Below are 22100 nucleotides of genomic sequence, written 5' to 3'. Positions count from 1 at the left end.
GGCAGGAGAATGGCGTTAACCCGGGAGGCGGAGCTTGCAGTGGGCCAAGATCCGGCCACTGCACTCCAGCCTGGGCGACAGAGCGAGACTCCGTCTCAAAAAAAAAAAAACGACGACAAAAAGGAAACATGCAACAACCCTGTGGCCGAGCATTTACACTCCTGGAAAACTAATCTTTACACAGAAACCTGTACATCAACAGCCGTAGCAGCTTTATTTGGAATAGCCCAAAACTGGAAACATCCCAGGTGTCCTTCACGGGACCAATGTGTACACCACGGAATACCACTCAGCAACAAAAAGGAGCAAACTGTTGACACACGCAACACCTGGATGATCTCCCGAGAAAGACACTGAGTGGAAAAAGACAATCCCACCGGGCGCGGGGGCTCACGCCTGTAATCCCAGCACTCTGGGAGGCCGAGGCGGGAGGATCACGAGGTCAGATCGAGACCATCCTGGCTAACATGGTGAAACCCCGTCTCTACTAAAAAAAATACAAAAAATTAGCCGGGCGTGGTGGCGGGTGCCTGTAGTCCCAGCTACTCGGGAGGCTGAGGCAGGAGAATGGCGTGAACCCAGGAGGCGGAGCTTGCAGTGAGCTGAGATCCGGCCATTGCACTACAGCCTGGGCGACAGAGCAAGACTCTATCTCAAAAAAAAAGAAAAAAAAAAAAAAAAAAAGACAATCCCGAGTGCTTACACACTATGCTCCCATTTATACAACATTCTTGACATGACAAAATAAGAGATGGAACGATTAGTGGTTGCCAGGAGTTAGGGATGGCGGGGAGGGAGATCCTCGCAGGGATGGGACTTCTTTATCGTGATTGCAGTGGTAGTTACACAGATGTACATGTGACACATGATTTGGGACTGTCCACCCACGCTGCACCAGTGTCAAAGTCTTGCTTGAAATACTGCATTACAATCATGCAAGATGTAACCACGGAGGGAAACCAGATGAAGGCTGCGTGGGGCCCTTATCTTTACAACTTCCTACATTCTGAAATTAGTTCAAAATACAAAGTTAGGAAAAAAGAAAGCAACAGCTCTAAGTGCAGCATGACATCCTGGATTGGCTGCTGCAGCAGGAAAAGGACATTGGGGAAAAATGGTAAAATCCAAATAAACTCTAATAGTACGATTGCACCAATGTTAATTTTTTAGTTTTGTTAAATGTACCAAGGTTATATGTAAGATGTTAACATTGGGGAACCTGGGTGAAAGGTGTATGGACCTCTTCTGTGAATCTGGGCACGGTGGCTCACGCCTATAACCTCAACACTTTGGGAGGCCGAGGCAGGAGGGTTGCTTGAGCCTAGGAGTTCGAGACTAGCCCAGGCAACATAATGAGACCCTAGCTCTACAAAACATTAAAAGAATTAGCTCGGTGTGGTGGTGCATACCTGCAGTCCCAGCTACTCAGGAGGTTGAGATGACAGGATGGCCTGAACCAGGGAGGTCGAGGCTTCAGCAAGCTGTGATCACACCACTGCACTCCAGTCTGGGTGACAGAGCAAGATCTTGTCTCAAAAAATAAAAATTAAAAATTAAAAATAAGAAAAATAAAAAATTGCAAACTCTGATGCCCAGACTCTGATTAAATCACAAGCTTTGGTGGCAGGTCCAGGTATTTTTAATTGGCCAGGTGATTCTGATGTGCAGCCAAGGTTAAGAATCACTGTTCTTAGCTCACGCCTGTAATCCCAGCACTTTGGGAGGCGAAGGCGGGCAGATCACCTGAGGTCAGTTGGAGATCAGCCTGGCCAACACGGTGAAACCCTGTCTCTACTAAAAATACAAAACTTAGCCGGGTGTGGTGGTGGGCACCTGTAATCCCAGCTACTCGGGGGGCTAAAACAGGAGAATGGCTTGAACCTGGGAGGTGGAGGTTGCAGTGAGCCAAGATAGCACCACTGCACTCCAGCCTGGGCAACAGAGTGAGACTCCGTCTCAAACAAACAAAAAAATACTGTTCTGGAGACAGGATTTTAATGCATCCGTTTCCAAACCGGGCTTGCTCTCAGAGTTGATTCCTTGAGGACAGCATCTAAGCAAGCATACCACTGTTCTTTTCATTCACCTTCAGTCCCATTTTTAAGGGTCCAAATTCCTTTGAGAAAAGTTCCAGAAATCCTCCTCCCTCCCTACCCAATCTATGATCCTATGCCCGTTTCCACACAGCTGGAGAACTACGGAAGGAAAATGTAGTCAATTAGAAGAAAAAGACAAATGCCTTCCTGTTCCCACTTCTCTAAAACCCCACAGCTAGGAACAGAAAAAAACGAAAAGACTTGAAATGTTTTAGAGATACAACAAAAACTGATCTTTTTTTTTTTTTAAAGAGGATCCACCTGGTTCATAAACCCTCCCTCGCTGCTCTCGGCACATCACAGCCACACAGCACCTGCAGGGAGGCCGTGGAGACGTGTGGAGCAGGTGCAACAGGCAGCTACTCTCCCAGGGGCCACACAGTGGAGACAGGATTCGATGCAGCATGACGATCCCTTCCTCCCAGGCGTGACCTCTTCTCAGAACACAGGAACTGACAACGCTGTGAGTGGCAACTCAGCAGGTGGGCAGAGAAGCAGACTGGAGCCCTCAGCACCACTAGGCCAGCTCTCAGGATCAGAAGAGCAGCCTCCAGGGAGGGTGCAGAGCTACAGGGACAGCCTAAGGGCAGTGGAGCTTCTGGTTTGGCACATGGGAAAGGCTGGGGCACATGCTCTGAAACATGACACCGTTAGGGAAGCCAGAAAGGACGCCATGGACAAAGCCATCGATTTGAACCCCCAGCCAAAATGGGCGCGCTCGGCCTGCTCAGGAAGTGCTGCCAGCAGCGATGGGCTGGCAAATTAAAAGCAAACGAGTACAGGGCACGGCCACAGAAAGACAGCAGCTGCACTCACGAGGTGGCTCGGCCCGAAGAGGTCCGACTCTGAACATGCCACACGGTCCCAGCCTCGGGGGCGAAGGGGAAGGCTGGGCCCTGGGGACTCGAGATGACGGCATTCCTTTCATTCCTTCCTGAGGGCCTGGAGGGCTGTGCCCTGGTGACTCCTGTCTCCTAAAGGAGGGCAGGGCCGGCTGAAGGATCCAGGCATTGATGTCTAGTTCTGAGGACACCCAGGACCGCATCTACAAGGGCCATCTAAAACGTGGCCTGGAGGGGATGGGGGCAGGCGGGCACGAAGCTTCTGCTCAGCTCACTCCAGCTCCCCACGTGCTCATCTGTTCCCCAGATCTGGGGCTGCCTAGTGAGCAGTTACACACCTGGGTTCCGCCCAGGGCTGCCTTCCACGGGGATGCCGGGCCTGCTGTGGCTGGACCCTACAGAAGACAAGGGAAGGAAAATTCACATCAAAGCTGGTAAAGGGTCCTGTCAAAACCAAGTGCCAAATCCTCTGTGGGACAGGAAGGGGCAGCTAAGACAGGGGCTTCGGGAGGCCTTGGAGGTATCAGAGCAGAGCCAGGAGCGATCGGTTAGCAGACGGTCAGCCAACAGATGCCTTCCTTGGGACATGGGGGAAGCTGGGGCTGTGGATTTCTGGCCCCAGGGGGTCCCGGGTCATTATGCTGAACAAGAGGCACCTTCCTGGGACAATACAGCACCCCGTGTTGGAAGGAAGCACCATTTTCCACAGTGGAAGAGTCTCGTGACCTCTCCTGTCTTCCAGAAGGATGGAAGGGAGCGCCCACCCCGCACCCCTGGAGAACAAAGGAACCCCAGCCTGGGGAGCCATGGGCTCTGCTCCTCCCACAGCTGAAGGGCCAGGGAAGGAAAGTGAAGGGGCAGGGAGGGGGAAGATATTTACCTTGGGTGTGCTCTGAAAACAAAAAACGCGCACTAGTCCACAGTCATTTATCAACTGCAGTTTCCAACTGTGCCAAAGAGGGAAAGGTCTACTGGGAAGGCTAAAGAGAGCAGAGAGAGAAAGAAGAGGAGAAGCTATTGAGCAGAAATGGCTGTGCCTCTTGGCTCCGGGCAGCACCATGGAGAGGGCCGATGCCCCGAGCAGGGGAAGCCGAGGGGGAGCCAGCTGCAGGCCTGCCCCACAGCCTGCAGCTCAGGACGGCCGGCTGAGGAAGCCAGGAGCACAGCATGGAGGGCTGCACAGCATGGGGGCTGCCTTTCCCTCGGCAATACAGTTCCATGGAGAACTGATGCGGAGGACCTACCCAGGGTTTGAAATGCTCGGCCAGGGGTCAGACAACTTTTTCTGTAAAAGGCCGGTATTTCTAGTTTTTGTAGGTCATATGGTCTCTGTCACAGCTACTCAGCTCCACTGCTGTAACTCAAAGGCAGCCACAGCAATCCACAAACCGATGTGTGCGTTCTCACAAAACTTCATTCTCAAAAACAGGCTGCTGGCCCGATGTGACCCTTGCACCACCATTTGCCATCCCCTGCTGTAGGCAATTTAAAATTATGGTGTCTTCCAAGTCTCAAAAAAGGCACTTCTCTGTTGGGAGTCTAGTGCCAAGGTCCCCAGAAACTAGTTCTCATCTGCACGATTTAAGCAGTGCCCCACCGCCATCTCCAGGTGTGCAGCGGCCCTACGCTCCTCCGGACAGTGAGGTGCCAAGCTCACAGAACAGAATGCAGGACAACCCGAGTTCAGGCAAGAAACAGAAAGACAGCAGGTCAGCCTCCCTGGAGCAACCATCAGGTTGTACTTAGATGAAAATTACAACATTGTGTCTAGAGAGTAACAATCCATTCCCAAGAGGAAATGCCCCACAAAGCCACCACACACTCTTCTCCTACAGGACGGCCCAGTGGAGATTTTGTAAAATCTCTGGGTATGTGATATGATGCAATGGCAGGAAAAGCATTATTCTGGGATGAGGTCTGTATCTTCAGTACAACATGTGCAGTCTGGGTGGCAGTGAGCCAGAATAGGCTCCCGTGGGAAAACCAAAACCAAAAGGCTCACATTGTGAAAAACACACCACCCTGGCCTCTGCGACTCCAGTGTCGTGGGACAACGTGAACTTCTGTAGAAGGGGCACCCCATACAGTAAGAAACCATCCCCGTGGGCAAACACAGAAGCTTCAGCAACCCGAGAAGGTGGGGCACTAGCTGTTCATCCAGCTACTTTGGAGGCTGAGGCAGGAGGATCACCTGAGTCCCGAGTAGGAGGCCAGCCTGGGCAACACGGCAAGATCTTATCTCTTAAAAAAAAAGTGCGGCACCATCCTTAGACAGATCTCTTTAGAAAGAGATGCGACCCATCCCCAGATCCAAGACTGAAGCAGCACGGCGTCACCTGCTGCCTTTTTGCCAGCACCCAGATCCGGAGCCCACAGGGGCTGAGGCATCCATGTGGCCCAGGGTGGGGTTTCTGTCCCCTGCACGTCACCTCGCAATTCAGAAAGGACTATTAGAAAAACATGTTTGTGCTCTCAAGTGTGGGTCTGAGTAGCCAGAGCGGCTCCATGGGAGGCCTACAGGAAACAGGTCAGAGTGCCTGGGCCTTCTCTCTGGCTCTCCCTCCTGCCCTGTAGAACAGGCAGAATAGCTAGCACCCCTCCGGCCACAGGGAGGTTAGCAGAGTTAGATATGGAAGCTCCTAGTGCAGTGCCCTGGCAGAGGAAGCGTTGATAAGAGCTTGTCTTCCTCACGGTGGGGCAGGTGGGGGCGGGAGGAAGCAAGCCTGTCGCTCCCTCCACAGCCTCTCTGGAAGCCCCACCGGCTCTTCCAGGAATCTCAAGTTCAGGCATATCTCTGACCCCAACGTTAGGAATGCAATCAGAATTAAAGTATCTTCTTGAAAAACAAGAACAAGAAACCCTTCACCACTCCTACCCACAGCCTACACTTCAGAATCTTTCGCCTCCCTCCTTGCAGTGGGGGGATGGGGTTTCATATCCCACAACCTCTAGTTCCATTTGCAAAATTTCTTCCAACACAATCTTCCTGCTCACAGTGGAGCCCTGGATGGGCCACGCTTAAATATTAGTATGAACTGACCAAACTCCTCACAAACGTCCCTCTAGTGTCTAGGATGGTGTCTGCCAGCCACACACCGTCTAAGCCAGGGCCACTGCTGACTCCAAGTGACCTAAGCTTAATCTTAAATGGCCAAAAGAGTGTCTGAACTAAAACTTATTCCCACTTCCCAACAATTCTCTGATGAAGTCAATCCATTCTAAGAGATCCTTGAGAGAAAATATTGACTTACTATACTCTACTTTAAATACCAGTTAGTCTATAGTTTAGCGTCATCCATGCTATTAAAAATAGCAAGAAGTTCAAGTTGAATAATGAAGAATTAAAAAAAAAAAGCAAGAAGGCGGTTGGGCGCAGTGGCTCATGCCTATAATCCCAGCACTTTGGGAAGCTGAGGCAGGTGGATCATTTGAGGTCAGGAGTTCAAGACCAGCCTGGCCAACACGGTGAAACCCCATCTCTACTAAAAATACAAAAATTGGCCAGGGTGGTGGCTCACGCCTGTAATCCCAACTACTCAAGAGTCTGAGACAGGAGAATTGCTTGAACCCAGGAGCCAGAGGTTGTAGTGAGCCGAGATCACACCATTGTACTCCAGCCTGGGCAACAGAGCAACAGAGTAAGACTCCATCTCAAAAAAAAAAAAAACAAGAAGGGAAAAGGACAGGGAAAAGAGAAAAAAGACAGAGGGTAGGGTGGGGCGGCGAAAGCGCAAGTCTGTGTGAGCTCACGGCGCTTGGGTCCAGACACCGCGCACGGTGTGCCACTCGGCGCTCACCTGCCGCTGTGGTGGTCTTCTCACCAAGGAGCCTGGTCTGGCTGCCCGGCATAACCTGCAGGTCGGTGTTCTCAGGGGACTGTGGCAGGTTCTGGGCTCGGGTAGCCAGGAGTGCGTTGAGGTACTGCAGCCGCGTCACCTGGAGGATGACAGTGTTACTGGCGGACCCCACTGGTGAAGCGAGAAGCAGAAGGTAGGCAGGAAAGGTCACGCCATGCCAGAAGAGGGCAGAGGCACAAGTGTAAGCGAGTTAAGGGAAGAGAAGAGCAACTGAGTCAAGTGTTTTTAAGATCTCGCAGGGAAACTGGGTGCAAAGGTCTGTGTCCCTCAGGATGAGCGGAAGGCCCTGCTCCGGGCTGTCTCAGACCAGCTGATCTAGCCCCCAGTGACACAAAGTCGGCTAAAGTCAGCACCCACGAGCAGCCCAGGCAGTCACCTTGATGAGCTGCAGGTCAGAGAGCGCCCTCACGGTGTAGTCGGGACAATACGCAGACGAACGCGTGCCGTCACCTGGGTCGGGCTGCAGGTCGTGACGGATGGGCTGGAGCGAGGACACCGGGGACTGGTGAACTATCGAAGGAACAATCAGTGATGGCAGAAGCCAGTGCTGGCAGCTGGGAGCCCCCTCCCCTGGAGGGGACAACTGCACAGTTTCGAAGAGCCACCCCACCAATCACCCTGGAGAGGCGATGTGCCTGGGAAGCTGGGAGAGGAGAATGAGCACAGGCGGGAGAGGTTTTGCAGGGGTGGAGTGAGCCGCAAAGTCCAGCGAGGAAGAATGCTGCCCTCCCGCCTGGAAGCCCAGGGGCCACACCACCTTGTGGGGTGGTGGGCTCAGGTGGAAGGGAGGCGAGGAGGGGCATTGAGGGCCCAAGCGACAATGGGGGACAGGCTCTGCAGCCTCAACCCTGACCCTCAGCGCCAGCAGGGCCATGGCTTACCTGAGGATGGCACCGTTAGCGCCGACACTCCATAGTATGTGAAGGCCCCATTCTCGAACTTCAGACCCTCTTTCCCGATCTCCACTTCAACCCTGCCCTGGGAGGAGTGGCAAGGAGAGAAACAGATGCGGCCAGATTACCTTTCCCAGCAGAAGACAGCGGAAGGAGAAACCCACCACCTCAGTTGTTCGAGGTGGGAGGGTGCACATCTGCACGCCCCTGCTCCCCTCTTCTCCCAGACCCCGCCCTGGCCTGAGGAAGCAGGAGGGGCTCCAGGCCTGGGACCCACAGCTACCTGCAGGATGAGAATGAAGTAATCCACCGGCTGGCTGCGCTGATACAGGTAGTGGTGTGCGGCCAGGCGGTTGCTCTCGTCAAACCTCACTTCCTGGTTGACGCTGGGATGCTTCAGCAGGTGTAGCAGGACCTTCTCAGAGATGCGTAGTGGGCTGAACACATCCACTTCTGCCCGTGGAGGAAAAAAGGCACAGTGTCCACTGGGGCCTAGTGGCCGGTGGAACCACACCCAACACTGTAGGCAATTTAAAGGGTTCTCCTGGGTGGCCTGTGAGCAGCTGCCCCCCACACCTCAACACAAGAGAACTGGGCAGGGGCCAGGTGCGGTGGCTCACGCCTGCAATCCCAGCACTTTGGGAGGCTGAGGCAGGTGGATCACCTGCGGTCAGAAGTTCGAGACCAGCCTGACCAACATGGCAAAATCCCGCCTCTACTAAAAATACAAAAATGAGCCAGGCGTGGTGATGCACGCCTGTAGTCCCAGCTACCTGGGAGACTGAGGCAAGAGAACTGCTTGAACCCGGGAGGCGGAGGTTGCAGTGAGCCAAGATCGTGCCACTGCACTCCAGCCTGGCTGACAGAGCGAGACCCTGTCTTTTTAAAAAAAAAAAAAAAAAAAAAAAAAAGAACTGGGCAGGGCACCCCACACCTGCCCAGCTGAGAGCTGAGGCCCCCTGGCTGTGGCGCACCAGGTGTGGCACTGGCCTGGTCCTGCTGTTGGTTGTCTGGCAGAGAGGAGCTGTCTCTCCCATGACTCAAGATACTGGCAGGGCTGCAGAGAACACAGAAGTCCTCAAGACGCGCTGCTTGCTAGGAGTGGGGAGCAGAATCAGTGTCGGCCCTGGGCGGCCTCCTGACCCACAGGACGGTGAGGAGAGCCGGGGCATGGACCACCCTCCCGCCTCACCTCGGGACAGGAAGCGTTGGGTGGCCAAGAGCAGCTGAGGCGAGATTTTTACTTTATATTCATCATCAGACACCTTGAACAAGGAGAACTCCTCCTTCCGCTTGAGAGGGGCCATCAGAGAAGCAGGCTTCCTCCTCACCACAGTGTCTCCTAAGATGGAAGAAGAGGGCGCGCTCAGGCATCAGCCACCTGTCAGTCAACACAACCACACCAAGGGGCCGCATCGCCTGCTCCTTCCTACTGAGGCCAGGGGGTCCTCGACAGAGCAGCATCAGAGCCCCAGGGACATGTCTTCAGCACCACTCCCTCCACGGGGCCTGCTCCCACCCCAACCACACAGAGCGAGGGGTGGCTCCCTGCCTTGGAGCTGGCTGAAGAGAACGCTGATATGATAACAAAGCAGCTCTTATAAAATAACAGGCATCCCTAATAGGTCACTGGATGTGGACTCGATTTTTTTTTAATTTAGGCCAGATGTAGTGATTCACACCTGTAACCCCAGCACTTCAGGAGGCTGAGGTGGGAGGATCACTTAAGGCCAGAAGTTCAACACCAGCCTGGCAACAGAGAGACCGTGTCTTTACAAAAAATAAAATAATTAGACAGGTGTGGTGACATGCGCCTGGAGTCCCAACGGCTCAGGAGGCTGCAGTGGGAGGAAAGCTTGAGCCTGGGAAGTTGAGGCTGCAGTGAGCCATGACTGCACCACTGCACTCCAGCCTAGATGACAGAGCAAGACCAGCTCAAAAAAAAAAAAAAATTAAAAATTAAAAAATAATAACAGGCCTCTCTGGCCACTGAAAAACGTCTCACTAGGAAGCATGCAATCAAGGATCACCAGCGCGAAAGGGCAGCAATTAACCTGGAAACCCCAGGCCTGTGGCAGTCTTAGGAATGGAACTAGAGATGCTATGTCTGAAAATCAACACGTGAGTAAAGCAGTATTTCTGGAAGCATGCGGGACAGGTGGCCCGGCCATGAAGCACAGGCTCTGTGCAGCCCTGCAGACCTCAGCTACCATCCTAACAGGCAGATACTTTTACCACGCAATCAAGGGCCCGGGATCAGCTGCTTTGGGAAGACTTATTTCCACGCCCTCCCAGTCTCTCAGCCTGGAGTGCAGTGGCACAATCTCGACTCACTGCAACCTCTGCCTCCTGGGTTCAAGCGATTCTTCTGACTTGGCCTCCTGAGTATCTGGGACTACAGGCGCACACCACCACACCCAGCTAACATTTGTATTTTTAGTAGAGACGGAGTTTCACCATATTGGCCAGGCTGGTCTTGAACTCCCGACCTCGTGATCTGCCCGCCTCGGCCTCCCAAAGAGCTGGGATTACAGGCGTGAGCCACTGCGTCCAGCCAGGAAGACTTTCTTCATGGCAAAGAATGGGTTCTTTCAGAGGACATTTCTGTAATGTACAAAAGAACCTGCAAAAACAAAAGCACCTAGGGAGACAGAAGACTGGGAAAGGCCCATGAAGGGCAGAGCTCTCTCAGTAATGGAGGACTCTAACAGGACTGCTGCTAATGGAGCCCCAGGCGAGCCCTGGGATTGCAAGCCCTCCTGCAAGGCGGCTCCCTGCCAGCGCCCAGGCAGGGCTGAGAAGGGGGCCTGGCTGTGGATCTTGCTGGGTTTCAGCAGCACAGAGGCCCACTGGCCTCTGACGTAACATACACCTGGGGAAGTGTGCGGGCCCAGCAGAGACGTCACTGCCAAGAGTCTGGACTCACGGTAGTCTTCAGACTCGTCCAGGATCTCGGACCTGATGATCTCCTCGATCACGTCCTCCAGGGTGACCAGGCCCAGGACCTCGTAGAAGGGGTCACCCTCACCCTCGTTGTTCACCTTCTGCACGATGGCCAGGTGGGACTTCCCTGTGGGGGGAGGACACTCATGGAACAGCTTGCTGGGCCCCCCCATTTTGATTCATCTCCCTCAGGGCCCACCAAAAGGACATGGCTAACGTTCATGTTCCTACAACGGGTCAGGCACAGAGCCAGACTCTTTTCTAGGTCTTTACTTAAGACGCCCAGCATGACTATGAGGACTGGCCTTATTTTCACACAGGTTGAAAATGAAGCCCTTGCTCATCTGCACAAGGCCCCCCAGGCAGAGGTGGCAGAGCTGGGATCCAGCTCCAGGTCTGTGCGCTTCCATGCCATGGATGCAGTTCAGACAAGGATGCATCCAGTCGAGAACACAAACGCCTCACACAGCAGCCAGCCTGCATATGCAGGCTAACGAGCATGACTCCGGAAACGCAGGCTCTCCTGCGACAGTCCACACGGCGCAGCTGAGTGAGGCCACCCAGCCTGACTCTCCTTGGGAGGTTTTCCTCATTCTTTTTTTTTTTTTTTACAGTAAATATATATGCTGTCCATCCTACATCAATGTGAACTGCTTCTTGTCCTTATGATAGAAATGAAAAAGAGATAGAAAGATAAATAGACTGTGCGTATGTGTGTGCGTGTGTGTCTGTGTATCTTCTGCTTTTCCTAATTCTTAGAGCTGCCCATTAGGGTCTGTGAACCAGGGGATGAGACGAGTGGCCGCTGACCACTCAGGAGTCAAGCTGTGCAGGGGGAGAGCACCAGGATGAATTTCCGCCTTACCCTGTAAGTCTTTCTCAGGTTAGCTTCCTGTTTGGTTTGTCTGCTTAGTGAGGGAATGTAAACTTGGAAAAAAGCCCAAGTCTCAGAGTGTTGGGGAATGCTGGGGAGGCTTCAGGAATTTACTGTGTGTCAGGTAAGTGCTTTTCATCCATACTACTTTAGACCCGTCTGAAAAAACCAGAATGCAAGCCACCTAAGTAATTTAAAATCTGAACGGCTGCGTTAAAAAAGTCAAAACACACACATAAAATTAAGTTTTATATTGTAAGTAACCCAACATAGTCAAAATAGCATTTCAACATGTAATTAATCCAAAAAATAAACACAGATATTTTGTCTATTTTGCACTCTCTGAATCTGGTGTGTTTTATGCTCACAGCACATCTCAACTCAGACTCCACCTTTAGGTACCACAGCCCCAGGTAGAAGGGGCTGCCGGCCTGGGCTGCACAGGGCCAGGACGGGGATGGGAGCAATTCATCCAGCCAGGCCCTCCTTTGTCACTAATGGAAACGCTGAGGGAAACTGGCCTGGACCTGCCTGTGAGGGGGACCTGCTTCAAGACTCTTGGGAAATCAAAAAGTCAAGTTCACGTTGTGTGGATCATACTTTACATCTCGTGGGCTTGAGTTAAAAAAGCACAGTTCTCCAGGATGCTTGCATTCCCCTGGACAAAAAGCTGGAAATGGCCACACAAGTCGTCTCCCCGCTTTCCAGAAGGAAAGGCCCCTGGAGATGGCCACTCAGCCCTGCTGAACCGCACTTCTAGACCCCTTCTAACCCTCGGTGCTTGTGCTTGGTGCCGTCTCTACGTGGGCCATGGCTGCCCCGCCAGAGTACAAACCTGTCAGGCCAGGCCAGGAAGGCCAAGCGCGACTTGTGGTTTTGGTTCATGTCTTGGATTCCAGCACCAAAGCCAAAGATCTAAATGGCCACCTCAGCGCAGAGAGGCCTCATCTTGACTCCCTTCTCCCAGGAAGCCAGCCCCTTTGACAGGTTTCCTACAAAAAGGGACTCACTCCTTTGCTTTCAAACTTCTCTAGAACAAGGCACACGATTCTCCATTTCCTGCCACACTGGGATGATTCTATCACGAACAGAAGAAAGCAGGCCCTGGAAGATTCCCCGGAACAGTGGTTGTGTGACTGAATCCCAAGAAGAACGTCTGGGGGGTCTAGATGGCAGCCAAAGATGGCAGCAAGGGCAGCTGGAGGGACTCAAGGTCACCTCTCATGTGCTGAGCCACCTGAGTGGAACCACTCACACCAACGCCTGCCCGCAGGCCAGCTCCACGGAACCACTCACACCGACGCCTGCCCGCAGGCCGGCTCCACGGAGCCACTCACACCAACGCCTGCCCGCAGGCCAGCTCCACGGAACCACTCACACCAACGCCTGCCCGCAGGCCAGCTCCACGGAACCACTCACACCAACGCCTGCCCGCAGGCCAGCTCCACGGAACCACTCACACCGACGCCTGCCCGCAGGCCGGCTCCACGGAGCCACTCACAGTGACGCCTGCCCACTGGCCAGCTCCACGGAGCCACTCACCCCGCAGGCCAGCTCCACGGAACCACTCACACCGACGCCTGCCCACGGGCCAGCTCCATGGAGCCACAAGCACCGATGCCTGCCCGCAGGCCGGCTCCACGGAGCCACTCACAGTGACGCCTGCCCACAGGCCAGCTCCACGGAGCCACTCACCCCGCAGGCCAGCTCCACGGAACCACTTACACCGACGCCTGCCCACGGGCCAGCTCCATGGAGCCACAAGCACCGATGCCTGCCCACAGGCCAGCTCCACGGAGCCACTCACACTGACGTCTGCCCGCAGGCCGGCTCCACAGAACCACTCACACTGACACCTGCCCAGGGACCAGCTCCACGGAGCCACTCACACCGACGCCTGCCCACAAGCCAGCTCCATGGAGCCACGAGCACCGACGCCTGCCCACAAGCCAGCTCCATGGAGCCACGAGCACCGACGCCTGCCCACAAGCCAGCTCCATGGAGCCACGAGCACCGACGCCTGCCCACAGGCCAGCTCCACGGAGCCACGAACACTGACACCTGCCCGCAGGCCAGCTCCACGGAACCACTCACACCGACACCTGCCCATGGACCAGCTCCACGGAGCCACTCACACCGACGCCTGCCCGCAGGCCGGCTCCAGGGAGCCACTCACCCCGCAGGCCAGCTCCACAGAGCCACTCACACCAACACCTGCCTGCAGGCCAGCTCCACGGAACCACTCACCCCACAGGCCAGCTCCACAGAGCCACTCACACTGACGCCTGCCTGCAGGCCAGCTCCACAGAACCACTCACACCAACGCCTGCCCACGGGCCAGCTCCTTGGAGCCACTCACACTGACGCCTGCCCATGGGCCAGCTCCATGGAGCCACTCACACCGACGCCTGCCCGCAGGCCAGCTCCACGGAGCCACTCACCCCGCAGGCCAGCTCCACGGAACCACTCACACCAACGCCTGCCCGCAGGCCAGCTCCACGGAACCACTCACCCCGCAGGCCAGCTCCACGGAGCCACTCACCCTGCAGGCCAGCTCCACAGAACCACTCACACCGACGCCTGCCCACAGGCCAGCTCCACGGAGCCACGAGCACCGACGCCTGCCCATAGGCCAGCTCCACGGAGCCACGAGCACCGACGCCTGCCCACAGGCCAGCTCCACGGAACCACTCACACCGACGCCTGCCCACAGACCAGCTCCACGGAGCCATGAGCACCGACGCCTGCCCACAGGCCAGCTCCACAGAGCCACTCACCCCGCAGGCCAGCTCCATGGAACCACTCACACCGTCACCTGCCCACAGGCCAGCTCCACGGAGCCACTCACCCCGCAGGCCAGCTCCATGGAACCACTCACACCGTCACCTGCCCACAGGCCAGCTCCACGGAACCACTCACACCGACGCCTGCCCGTAGGCCAGCTCCACGGAACCACTCACACCGACGCCTGCCCACAGGCCAGCTCCACGGAACCACTCACACCGACGCCTGCCCACAGGCCAGCTCCACGGAGCCACTCACACCGACGCCTGCCCACAGGCCAGCTCCACGGAACCACTCACACTGACGCCTGCCCACAGGCCAGCTCCACGGAGCCATGAGCACCGACGCCTGCCCACAGGCCAGCTCCACGGAGCCACTCACCCCGCAGGCCAGCTCCACGGAACCACTCACACCGACGCCTGCCCACAGGCCAGCTCCACGGAGCCATGAGCACCGACGCCTGCCCACAGGCCAGCTCCACGGAGCCACTCACCCCGCAGGCCAGCTCCACGGAACCACTCACACCGACGCCTGCCCACAGGCCAGCTCCACGGAGCCATGAGCACCGATGCCTGCCCACAGGCCAGCTCCACGGAGCCACGAGCAGCTGTGACAGTGTGTCTTGCCAACATCAAGTAGAAAGTCCTGGAAAAGCTTCAAGTTTAATTTTAGTTAGCAGGCTCCAGGGTATCCCAATTATTTCAATGCCAAAGTACCCTTTCATAATGCCCAATTCCTATAATGTTAATAACAGTTGGAGTGTAAATTTCTCCACTCTCTCTTTTCTGTTTTCTAAAGCACCTGGGTGAATGAATGAATACTGTGAGAAAGACAAAAGTAGTGTGCTGACGCTCCTCACCGCTGTCGGAACTGCTCAGACTCTTTTCAGCATCCTGGCAATCATCTGGCTCCCGACAGACAGGAAACCAGAGCTCAGTTCCTTTAAAGCAGAGACTGCGGCCGAGCACGGTGGCGCACACCTGTAATCCCATCTCTTTGGGAGGCTGAGCTGGGAGGATCGCTTGAGGCCAGGAGTTCAAGACCAGCCTGGGCAACAGAGGGAGACCTCAATCTCCACATAAAATTAAAAATTAGCTGGGTATGGTGGTGCTCACCTGTGGCCCCAGCTTACTCAGGAGGCTGAGGTGGGAGGATTGCTTGAACCCAGGAGGCAGAGGCTACAGTGAGCCACGATCACATCACTGCATTCCAACTCGGGTGACAGAGCAAGACTCTGTCTCAAAAATAATAATAACGTTCTTGGCCGGGCGCGGTGGCTCACGCCTGTAATCCCAGCACTTTGGGAGGCCGAGGTAGGCAGATCACAAGGTCAAGAGATGGAGACTATCCTGGCCAACATGGTGAAACTCTGTCTCTACTAAAAACACAAAAAAATTAGCTGTGCGTGGTGGTATGCGCCTGTAGTCCCAGCTACTCAGGAGGCTGAGGCAGGAGAATCACTTGAACCCAGGAAGCACAGGTTGCAGTGAGCCGAGATTGTGCCACTGCACTCCAGCCTGGCAATAGAGCAAGACTCCATCTCAAAATAATAATAATAATAATGTTTTTTTGTACATTAAGGTCCCTGACTTAACCATGATTCAAATTACAATTTTTCAAATTTGATGGTTCAAAAGCAATACGTATTCAGTAGAAACTGTACTTCAAACACATATAACCGTTGTGTTTTCACTTTCAGTACAGCAGTCAATAAATTACATGAGATATTCAACGCTTCATTTTAAAATAGCTTTGTGTTAGATGACTTTGCCTGGCCCTTAATGAAGGCGCACCGCCACCATACAGCCAGAAATCCGGGCCTCTTCCTCAGCTGCTGCTCCTTGTTGCACAGCCCTGCTGCCAGACACCAATCTTCCTAATTCGATCTCTGCTGCCCTCTTGGGGCTCCTCTCCAGGCCTGCCATGCACCTTGTTCAGGTTATCATCCCCTCTCACCTGGATCCCTCACACCGCTGGTCTCCCTGCGCTGGTGTCCACAATCGTTACTGACCTATAAAAATAACTGACGCTGGCCAGGCACGGTGGCTCACACCTGTAATCCCAGCACTTTGGGAGGCCGAGGCGGGCAGGTCACGAGGTCAGGAGATCGAGACCATCCTGGCGAACACGGTGAAACCCCGTCTCTACTAAAAATACAAAAAAATTAGCCAGACGTGGTGGCGGGCGCCTGTAGTCCCAGCTTCTCGGGAGGCTGAGGCAGGAGAATGGCATGAACCCAGGAGGCGACGGAGCTTGCAGTGAGCGGAAATTGCGCCACTGCACTCCAGCCCTGGGTGACAGACGAGACTTCGTCTCAAAAAAAAAAAAAGAAAAAAAAACTGATGCTGCTACTTGATGCTTGTGGCCCTGGTGATCAAGTCCAAGTTCCTCACACAGCACACAACCCCCCGCCCCCCGCCAGGGGACATCCTGCCTCTAGGCGCCTTCCCAATGAACATGAACATTTTCAATTCTTCCCCAAGTGGAATCCCCAACCACCCTGGACCAAGCTCATCCATCGCATCTGAAAGACAAGACCACAGCAGCCAAGATCCTGACCCTAAGGGTTTGGAAAATGAAAGAGCGCTTCCACCAGCCTCATCCTGAGCATCATGACCAACTACGGAAGTTGCCTTTAGTTCTGAACGGGGCAACTCTTCCATCTCCACTGCCCCAAATCTCTGCTTGGTGACTGCTCAACTGCTGAAAGCAGCAGCTGGCTGAAGCCAGACACCAGAGTGAGCGTTTTCTTAAAGAATCTAGAAACGTGAGCGCTTAGAACACCAAAGGGACAGCTACAGTCTTCCACGTTTTCCCTAAAAAGAAGGAAATCTGGTGACCTGCCTGGAAGAAACGGAAATCTGCACTTCCAGGTTCACCCCTTGCTCCTGGACTGGCAAAGAGCTCACCTACCAGCAGAGCCTGCTAATGCCAAGCACACAGCACGTGCATGCCAGGCACTGGCCAAAGTGCTTGATGAGTCTCCGCCCGCAGGTGCACTTACCCACTCTTATCACTAACAGCAGAGGATGCTGCACTACAAGAGGCTGAGCAGCATTCCGGGACTTGGGAGCTGGCAAGGGCAGGATGGAACCAACTCCGCTGATTCCAGGGTTGCACTGCTGGCCACCACACCAGGAGAAGCACCCCTGCCCGGGGCTCTGGCAGCCCACATGGAGCACTCACCACCACGAAGCTCTGTCTGGACCCAAGCCCAGGCTCCCTCCCCAGGGCAGGGTAGCATGGCCACGTTCTAGGGACACAGCCAGGAACACCCAACAGTCTAAGAGAATAGTTAGAGCTGCCCACCCAAGCCTCCCACCCTTTCCTGAGCTACAGTAATAACAGTAACTTAGCACCCAGACCTCCTGCAAGGAATAAGGGACGAGATTACAGAGAGAGTGCCCATCAGCTCCTGGCACACAGCAGTGCTCAGTCAGGAGTAGCAGTCATTACCACAAAGCCTGGCTTCCTGCACCGACAGGCCAGGGGCTCTCGACAGACAGTGCCAAAGACATCCTGCCACAAATACCAGGAGGCTTTGCCACTTCTTGGTCTCACAGCAGACAGCCTTTAGGGTCAAGCCCATCCACCACCCTGGGGTGCCCTCACCCTCACCCGACAGGAGTGCAGGTGTGAGAAGCATGGCTGTTGGCCAAGGTGTGAGCATCAAACTCTGGGGAGCACCCCTAAGGATGACGCTGGGGAGGACTGCAGAGGAAACCACACCTTCACATCTGGAGAGTATTGGTTTTACCTTCAATCTCCGAACTGCTCAGATAAACAGAGTGAAAGGAGGGATGAAAATGTGGAGTGAAGGGAGAACTTGAGACCTTACAGACAGAAAAGAGTAGGTTAGGCTGGGTGCGGTGGCTCACGCCTGTAATCCCAACACTTTGGGAGGCCAAGGTGGGAGGATCACTTGAGGCCAGGAGTTTGAGACCAGGCTGGGCAAAAGAGTGACACCCTGTCTCTATATAAAATTATTTAAAAACAGGAGATTAAAAAGCAAAAAAAAAAAAAAAAAAGGTCGGGTACAGTGGCTCACGCCTGCAATCCCAGCACTTTGGGAGGGTGAGGCAAGTGGACTACCTGGTTAGGAGTTCAAGACCAACCTGGCCAACGTGGTGAAACCCCGACCCTACTAAAAATACAAAAATTAGCCGGGCATGGTGGCGGGCGCCTGTAGTCTCAGCTACCCAGAAGGCTGAGGCAGGAGAATTGCTTGAACCTGGGAGGCGAAGGTTGCAGTGAACCGAGAACGCGCCACTGCACTCCAGCCTGGGCGACAGAGCCGAGAGAAAGGGAGACTAAGCATCCATGGAGTTACTTTTGGGGAAAGCAAAGTGTAAGTTTCCCTGGCTTTACTGCAGATAAGGGATTGACACCTAAATACCCTTAACTGCAGTAAAGCCAGAGACCTTAAGAATGCTCTGAAGGAAGGCCGGGCGCGGTGGCTCAAGCCTGTAATCCCAGCACTTTGGGAGGCCGAGACGGGCGGATCACGAGGTCAGGAGATCGAGAGCATCCTGGCTAACACGGTGAAACCCCGTCTCTACTAAAAAAATACAAAAATCTAGCCGGGCGAGGTGGCGGCGCCTGTAGTCCCAGCTACTCAGGAGGCTGAGGCAGGAGAATGGCGTGAACCCGGGAGGCGGAGCTTGCAGTGAGCCGAGATCCGGCCACTGCGCTCCAGCCTGGGTGGCAGAGCCAGACTCCGTCTCAAAAAAAAAAAAAAAAAAAAGAATGCTCTGAAGGAAACATCACATGTTCAGTCAATTTGATATTACATGTGTACAGACAACGTTCCAGATACCTGGAGACTACCCTCTTCTCTGTGTTCTTCCAGTTTCTATCCAAAAATTTGGATCTGCTACAAAGCCAAGCACACAGAAACACTCTGGGAGAGGGGAAGAGCTGGGGGATTAGAGCCAAGCGGACATACCCCTCCCTGCAAATAGGATGTGTGTAGGGGTGCCGTCCTGACGAGGGGGTTAAAGTGTCCGCTGTCTAAAGGATTCCTCCCACTCTGATGGATGGCCGTTAAGTATTTCAAAAGGTGATTCCAACCTGCAAGGCCAATACCGTCTCGAAAAGGGACCTTAGAGGTCTCACTGCTTGCCACGGGGGTGGGACCCTTTCCTCAAGGCTTTTATAACTCTCCATCCCTTTTCTGGGAGAGGGCACTGGCACAGGCGTCCCCTGCACCATGCCCGGGATGTTACCTCGCTTGAACTCCTCCAGGACAGCGTCCAGCTTGGTGTCGTTGAAGACGAAGTGGAGCGGATGGTTGTAGAAACGAGTGATGGTGCTGAGCGGCGTGCAGTCTTCGGGATCCACGAAGGCCAAGTCCTTGAGGTAGAGCATGTCCACGATGTTGGAGCGCTCCTCCTCGTACACGGGGATGCGCGTGTGGCCGCTCTGCATGATGCTGGCCAGGACGCCGAAGTCCAGCACGGTGCTGGCGTCCAGCATGAAGCAGTCTTCGAGGGGCGTGAGCACGTCCTCCACGGTCCGGCAGCGCAGCACGCCCTTGCTGAGATCGCTGTAGGGGTCGCCGCCGCCGCGCGCCAGCTCCAGCACCCGTTCCCGCAGCCGCCCGGGCCGCGCTGCCAGCTCCAGCAGCTGCCCCACGGGCAGCGCCACGGGCAGAGTGAGGAGGACCGCCAGGCGGCTGAGGCTGAGCGCGCGTGGCGCCAACACCAGCGTCCAGCGACCGCTCACGGCGGCCGGCACCACCTCGCCCACCAGGAACACGAGCCCCGCGCTGCCCAGCACAGCAGGCACCGCACGCTGGCCGGCCGCGCGGTACAGCAGCACCGCCAGCGCCGCCTGCGCCAGGCTGGCCAGCAGCAGCAACGCGCCCAAGGCGCAGCCGGCCCAGCGACGCGCGGGCTCCAAGCGCCGCGCCGCCGCACGCTCCGCCTCCAAGCCGCTCTCGCGCAGCACCTGCACCTCCGCCGGCGCCAGCGCCAGCGCGCTCAGCTGCAGGCCGCGCGCCAACGCTGCCAGCGCCAGCAGCCCGGCCGCCCCCAGGCCCAGAGCCCAGGGAGGCGCCGCCTCCTCTGCCGCCCCGCCACCCGGCTCCACGCGCACCGCCAGCAGCGCCGAGTGCGGGCGAACGGCCTCGGCCCGCAGGCGCAAGCGCAGCAGCGCGTGCCACTCGCCCGCGGGGGCGGCCGCCTCCTCCCGGCAGCCCGCCCCCTCGGGGGCCACCCATGACCAAGAGCTGTTGGCGAAACCCGGGCCGAAGAGGCGCAGGAGGAAGGTGGCGTCCGGCGTGTCCCGCGCCGCCCCTCCGCGTACCCACCCCGCGCCCGCCGCTCCATCCTCCTCCAGACAGAAGCGCAGCACTCGCGGGCCCGGCGCGGCGTCCCCCGCGGCGTTGCCCAGGCAGAGCGCGGCGAACAACCAGCCTAACAGACCCGCCGCCGCTGCCGCCGCCGCCATCGCCCGCCGCCCCCTCTCGGCCTCTCGCGCAGCCTACCCCGCTCGCCCCGCGCCTCCCAGGACCAATCGTTGCCGGTCTTCGCGCTTCTTTGGCCAATAGGCGGTGGGCGGGGGCGGGCCCCAAGGTCGGACTAGGCTGCGCCGGGGAGTAAACAAGCGGCCGCTAGGGGCGGGCCGGGGGCGTGGGGCTCTGGGCCCGGCGGTGTCTGCGGCAGCTGCGGATGCGCGGGGTGGCAGTGGCCGGGAGAACGCGGGGCGGCGGGCAGGGCCTCCCAAGCCCGGCTGTCCTCGGCCCGCGCGCGGCGCCCGGAGTCCCATCCTCCCGAGGCTGTCTCCCGCGCCCGGAGGCCGGGCCAATGCTCTGGGAAGTTCCCGGCTCGGGAGCGGAGCTGCCGCTCGGAAGAACCTTGGGTCCTGGCGCGCCTGAAGTTAAAGACCAGACGGAGAGTTAAATGTGCGAGAGATGTGCCTTTTTCTTAGGAAAGACCCCCGGGTAGTAGAAAGGTTTTCGACGCGCCGACCTATGGGGCTAAGAGGACTGAAGTAAGAACCAGGGACTGAGCGCCCGGAGGTTAAGTTTATGGAAGATGTTCATCGCTCCGGACCCTGCTAGAGGTCTGGGGACGTCGGACACAGCCCCTGCGGTCCCGCCGCGGACCCCGTGATCAATACGCAGACACAAAATCACTACCGCCTGGAATCTGGACAGCTACCTCAAGTTATTAGTATCTTACAGGAGCAGAGTGCAGCTCAGACTTAGCGTGCGTGCTGGGTCCCGACGCCACCGGCCTGCCACCCAGGTCAGCGTCCCAGTCACACGAGGAGGCGGCAGTTCTGTCAGGAATGACTACATCTGGTGATTCCACTTCTCATAGCGCGCCGCTGGGAGAATACCACCTCGGGACTAACAAGATCTATTCCAGAGGATCCTCACTGCTGAAGCGATTTTAGAAGACAGTGTGGTCTGTTGACAGTATGGAGGTTCTTTACCCATTAGTTATAATCTGTATGTGATTGGAAGGAAACAGACCAACTGCTAACACCTCTATAGATGTTCAGATTCAGTAATCTTTGTGTTTTTCTCTACACTTTTGTTTTTTCAAATTTCCTAGCACAGGAAGACTTTGACTTACTGCGCATGTCATTTTAAATGACCTTTATAAAGACTATAGAAACAATTTCCTATGTCATGAAAGTAACAATCAAAAAAAGTATGCACATTGTGGCCACAAAGTAAAACGTGTGGAAGGTAATGTGCAAAAAAAAAAAAAATGAGTAAGCTAGTGGTGAATGGCCAACGAAAAAGACTTGGTAAAAAACGTTTTAAAAGATGGTACTAGTGGGCCGGGCTCGGTGGCTCA

General features: G+C 55.6%; 1 protein-coding gene across 5 annotated transcripts; it reads right to left on the bottom strand.

The window, feature by feature from the left end:
* Nucleotides 1-1992: 1992 nt before the first annotated feature.
* On the bottom strand, nt 1993-21991 carry CNNM3 (cyclin and CBS domain divalent metal cation transport mediator 3). 5 transcript variants are annotated; one of them, XR_004443916.1, is made up of 9 exons: nt 19515-21991; nt 10561-10758; nt 8881-9030; nt 7972-8141; nt 7677-7773; nt 7172-7305; nt 6736-6874; nt 3819-3918; nt 3196-3333 (listed from the first exon to the last, which is right to left on the bottom strand). XR_004443916.1 is itself a non-coding variant. In XM_033238900.1 (8 exons), exons 1-8 carry the CDS (start codon nt 20737-20739, stop codon nt 3269-3271), a joined length of 2178 nt encoding a protein of 725 aa, XP_033094791.1. In that variant the 5' UTR covers nt 20740-21991; the 3' UTR covers nt 1993-3268. The 5 variants fall into 5 exon arrangements, 4 of the variants coding, with proteins under 4 accessions (XP_033094791.1, XP_033094793.1, XP_033094794.1 ...); XM_033238900.1 differs by lacking the exon at nt 3819-3918 and having other exon boundaries at nt 1993-3333; XM_033238902.1 differs by lacking the exon at nt 3819-3918 and having other exon boundaries at nt 1993-3333; nt 10615-10758.
* Between the last annotated feature and the right edge of the window lie 109 nt (nt 21992-22100).

The sequence above is a fragment of the Trachypithecus francoisi genome, unplaced genomic scaffold, assembly GCF_009764315.1.
Source record: "Trachypithecus francoisi isolate TF-2019V2 unplaced genomic scaffold, Tfra_2.0 Lachesis_group17, whole genome shotgun sequence".
NCBI lineage: Eukaryota > Metazoa > Chordata > Mammalia > Primates > Cercopithecidae > Trachypithecus > Trachypithecus francoisi.
This window is presented reverse-complemented; position numbering and strand designations above follow the sequence as displayed.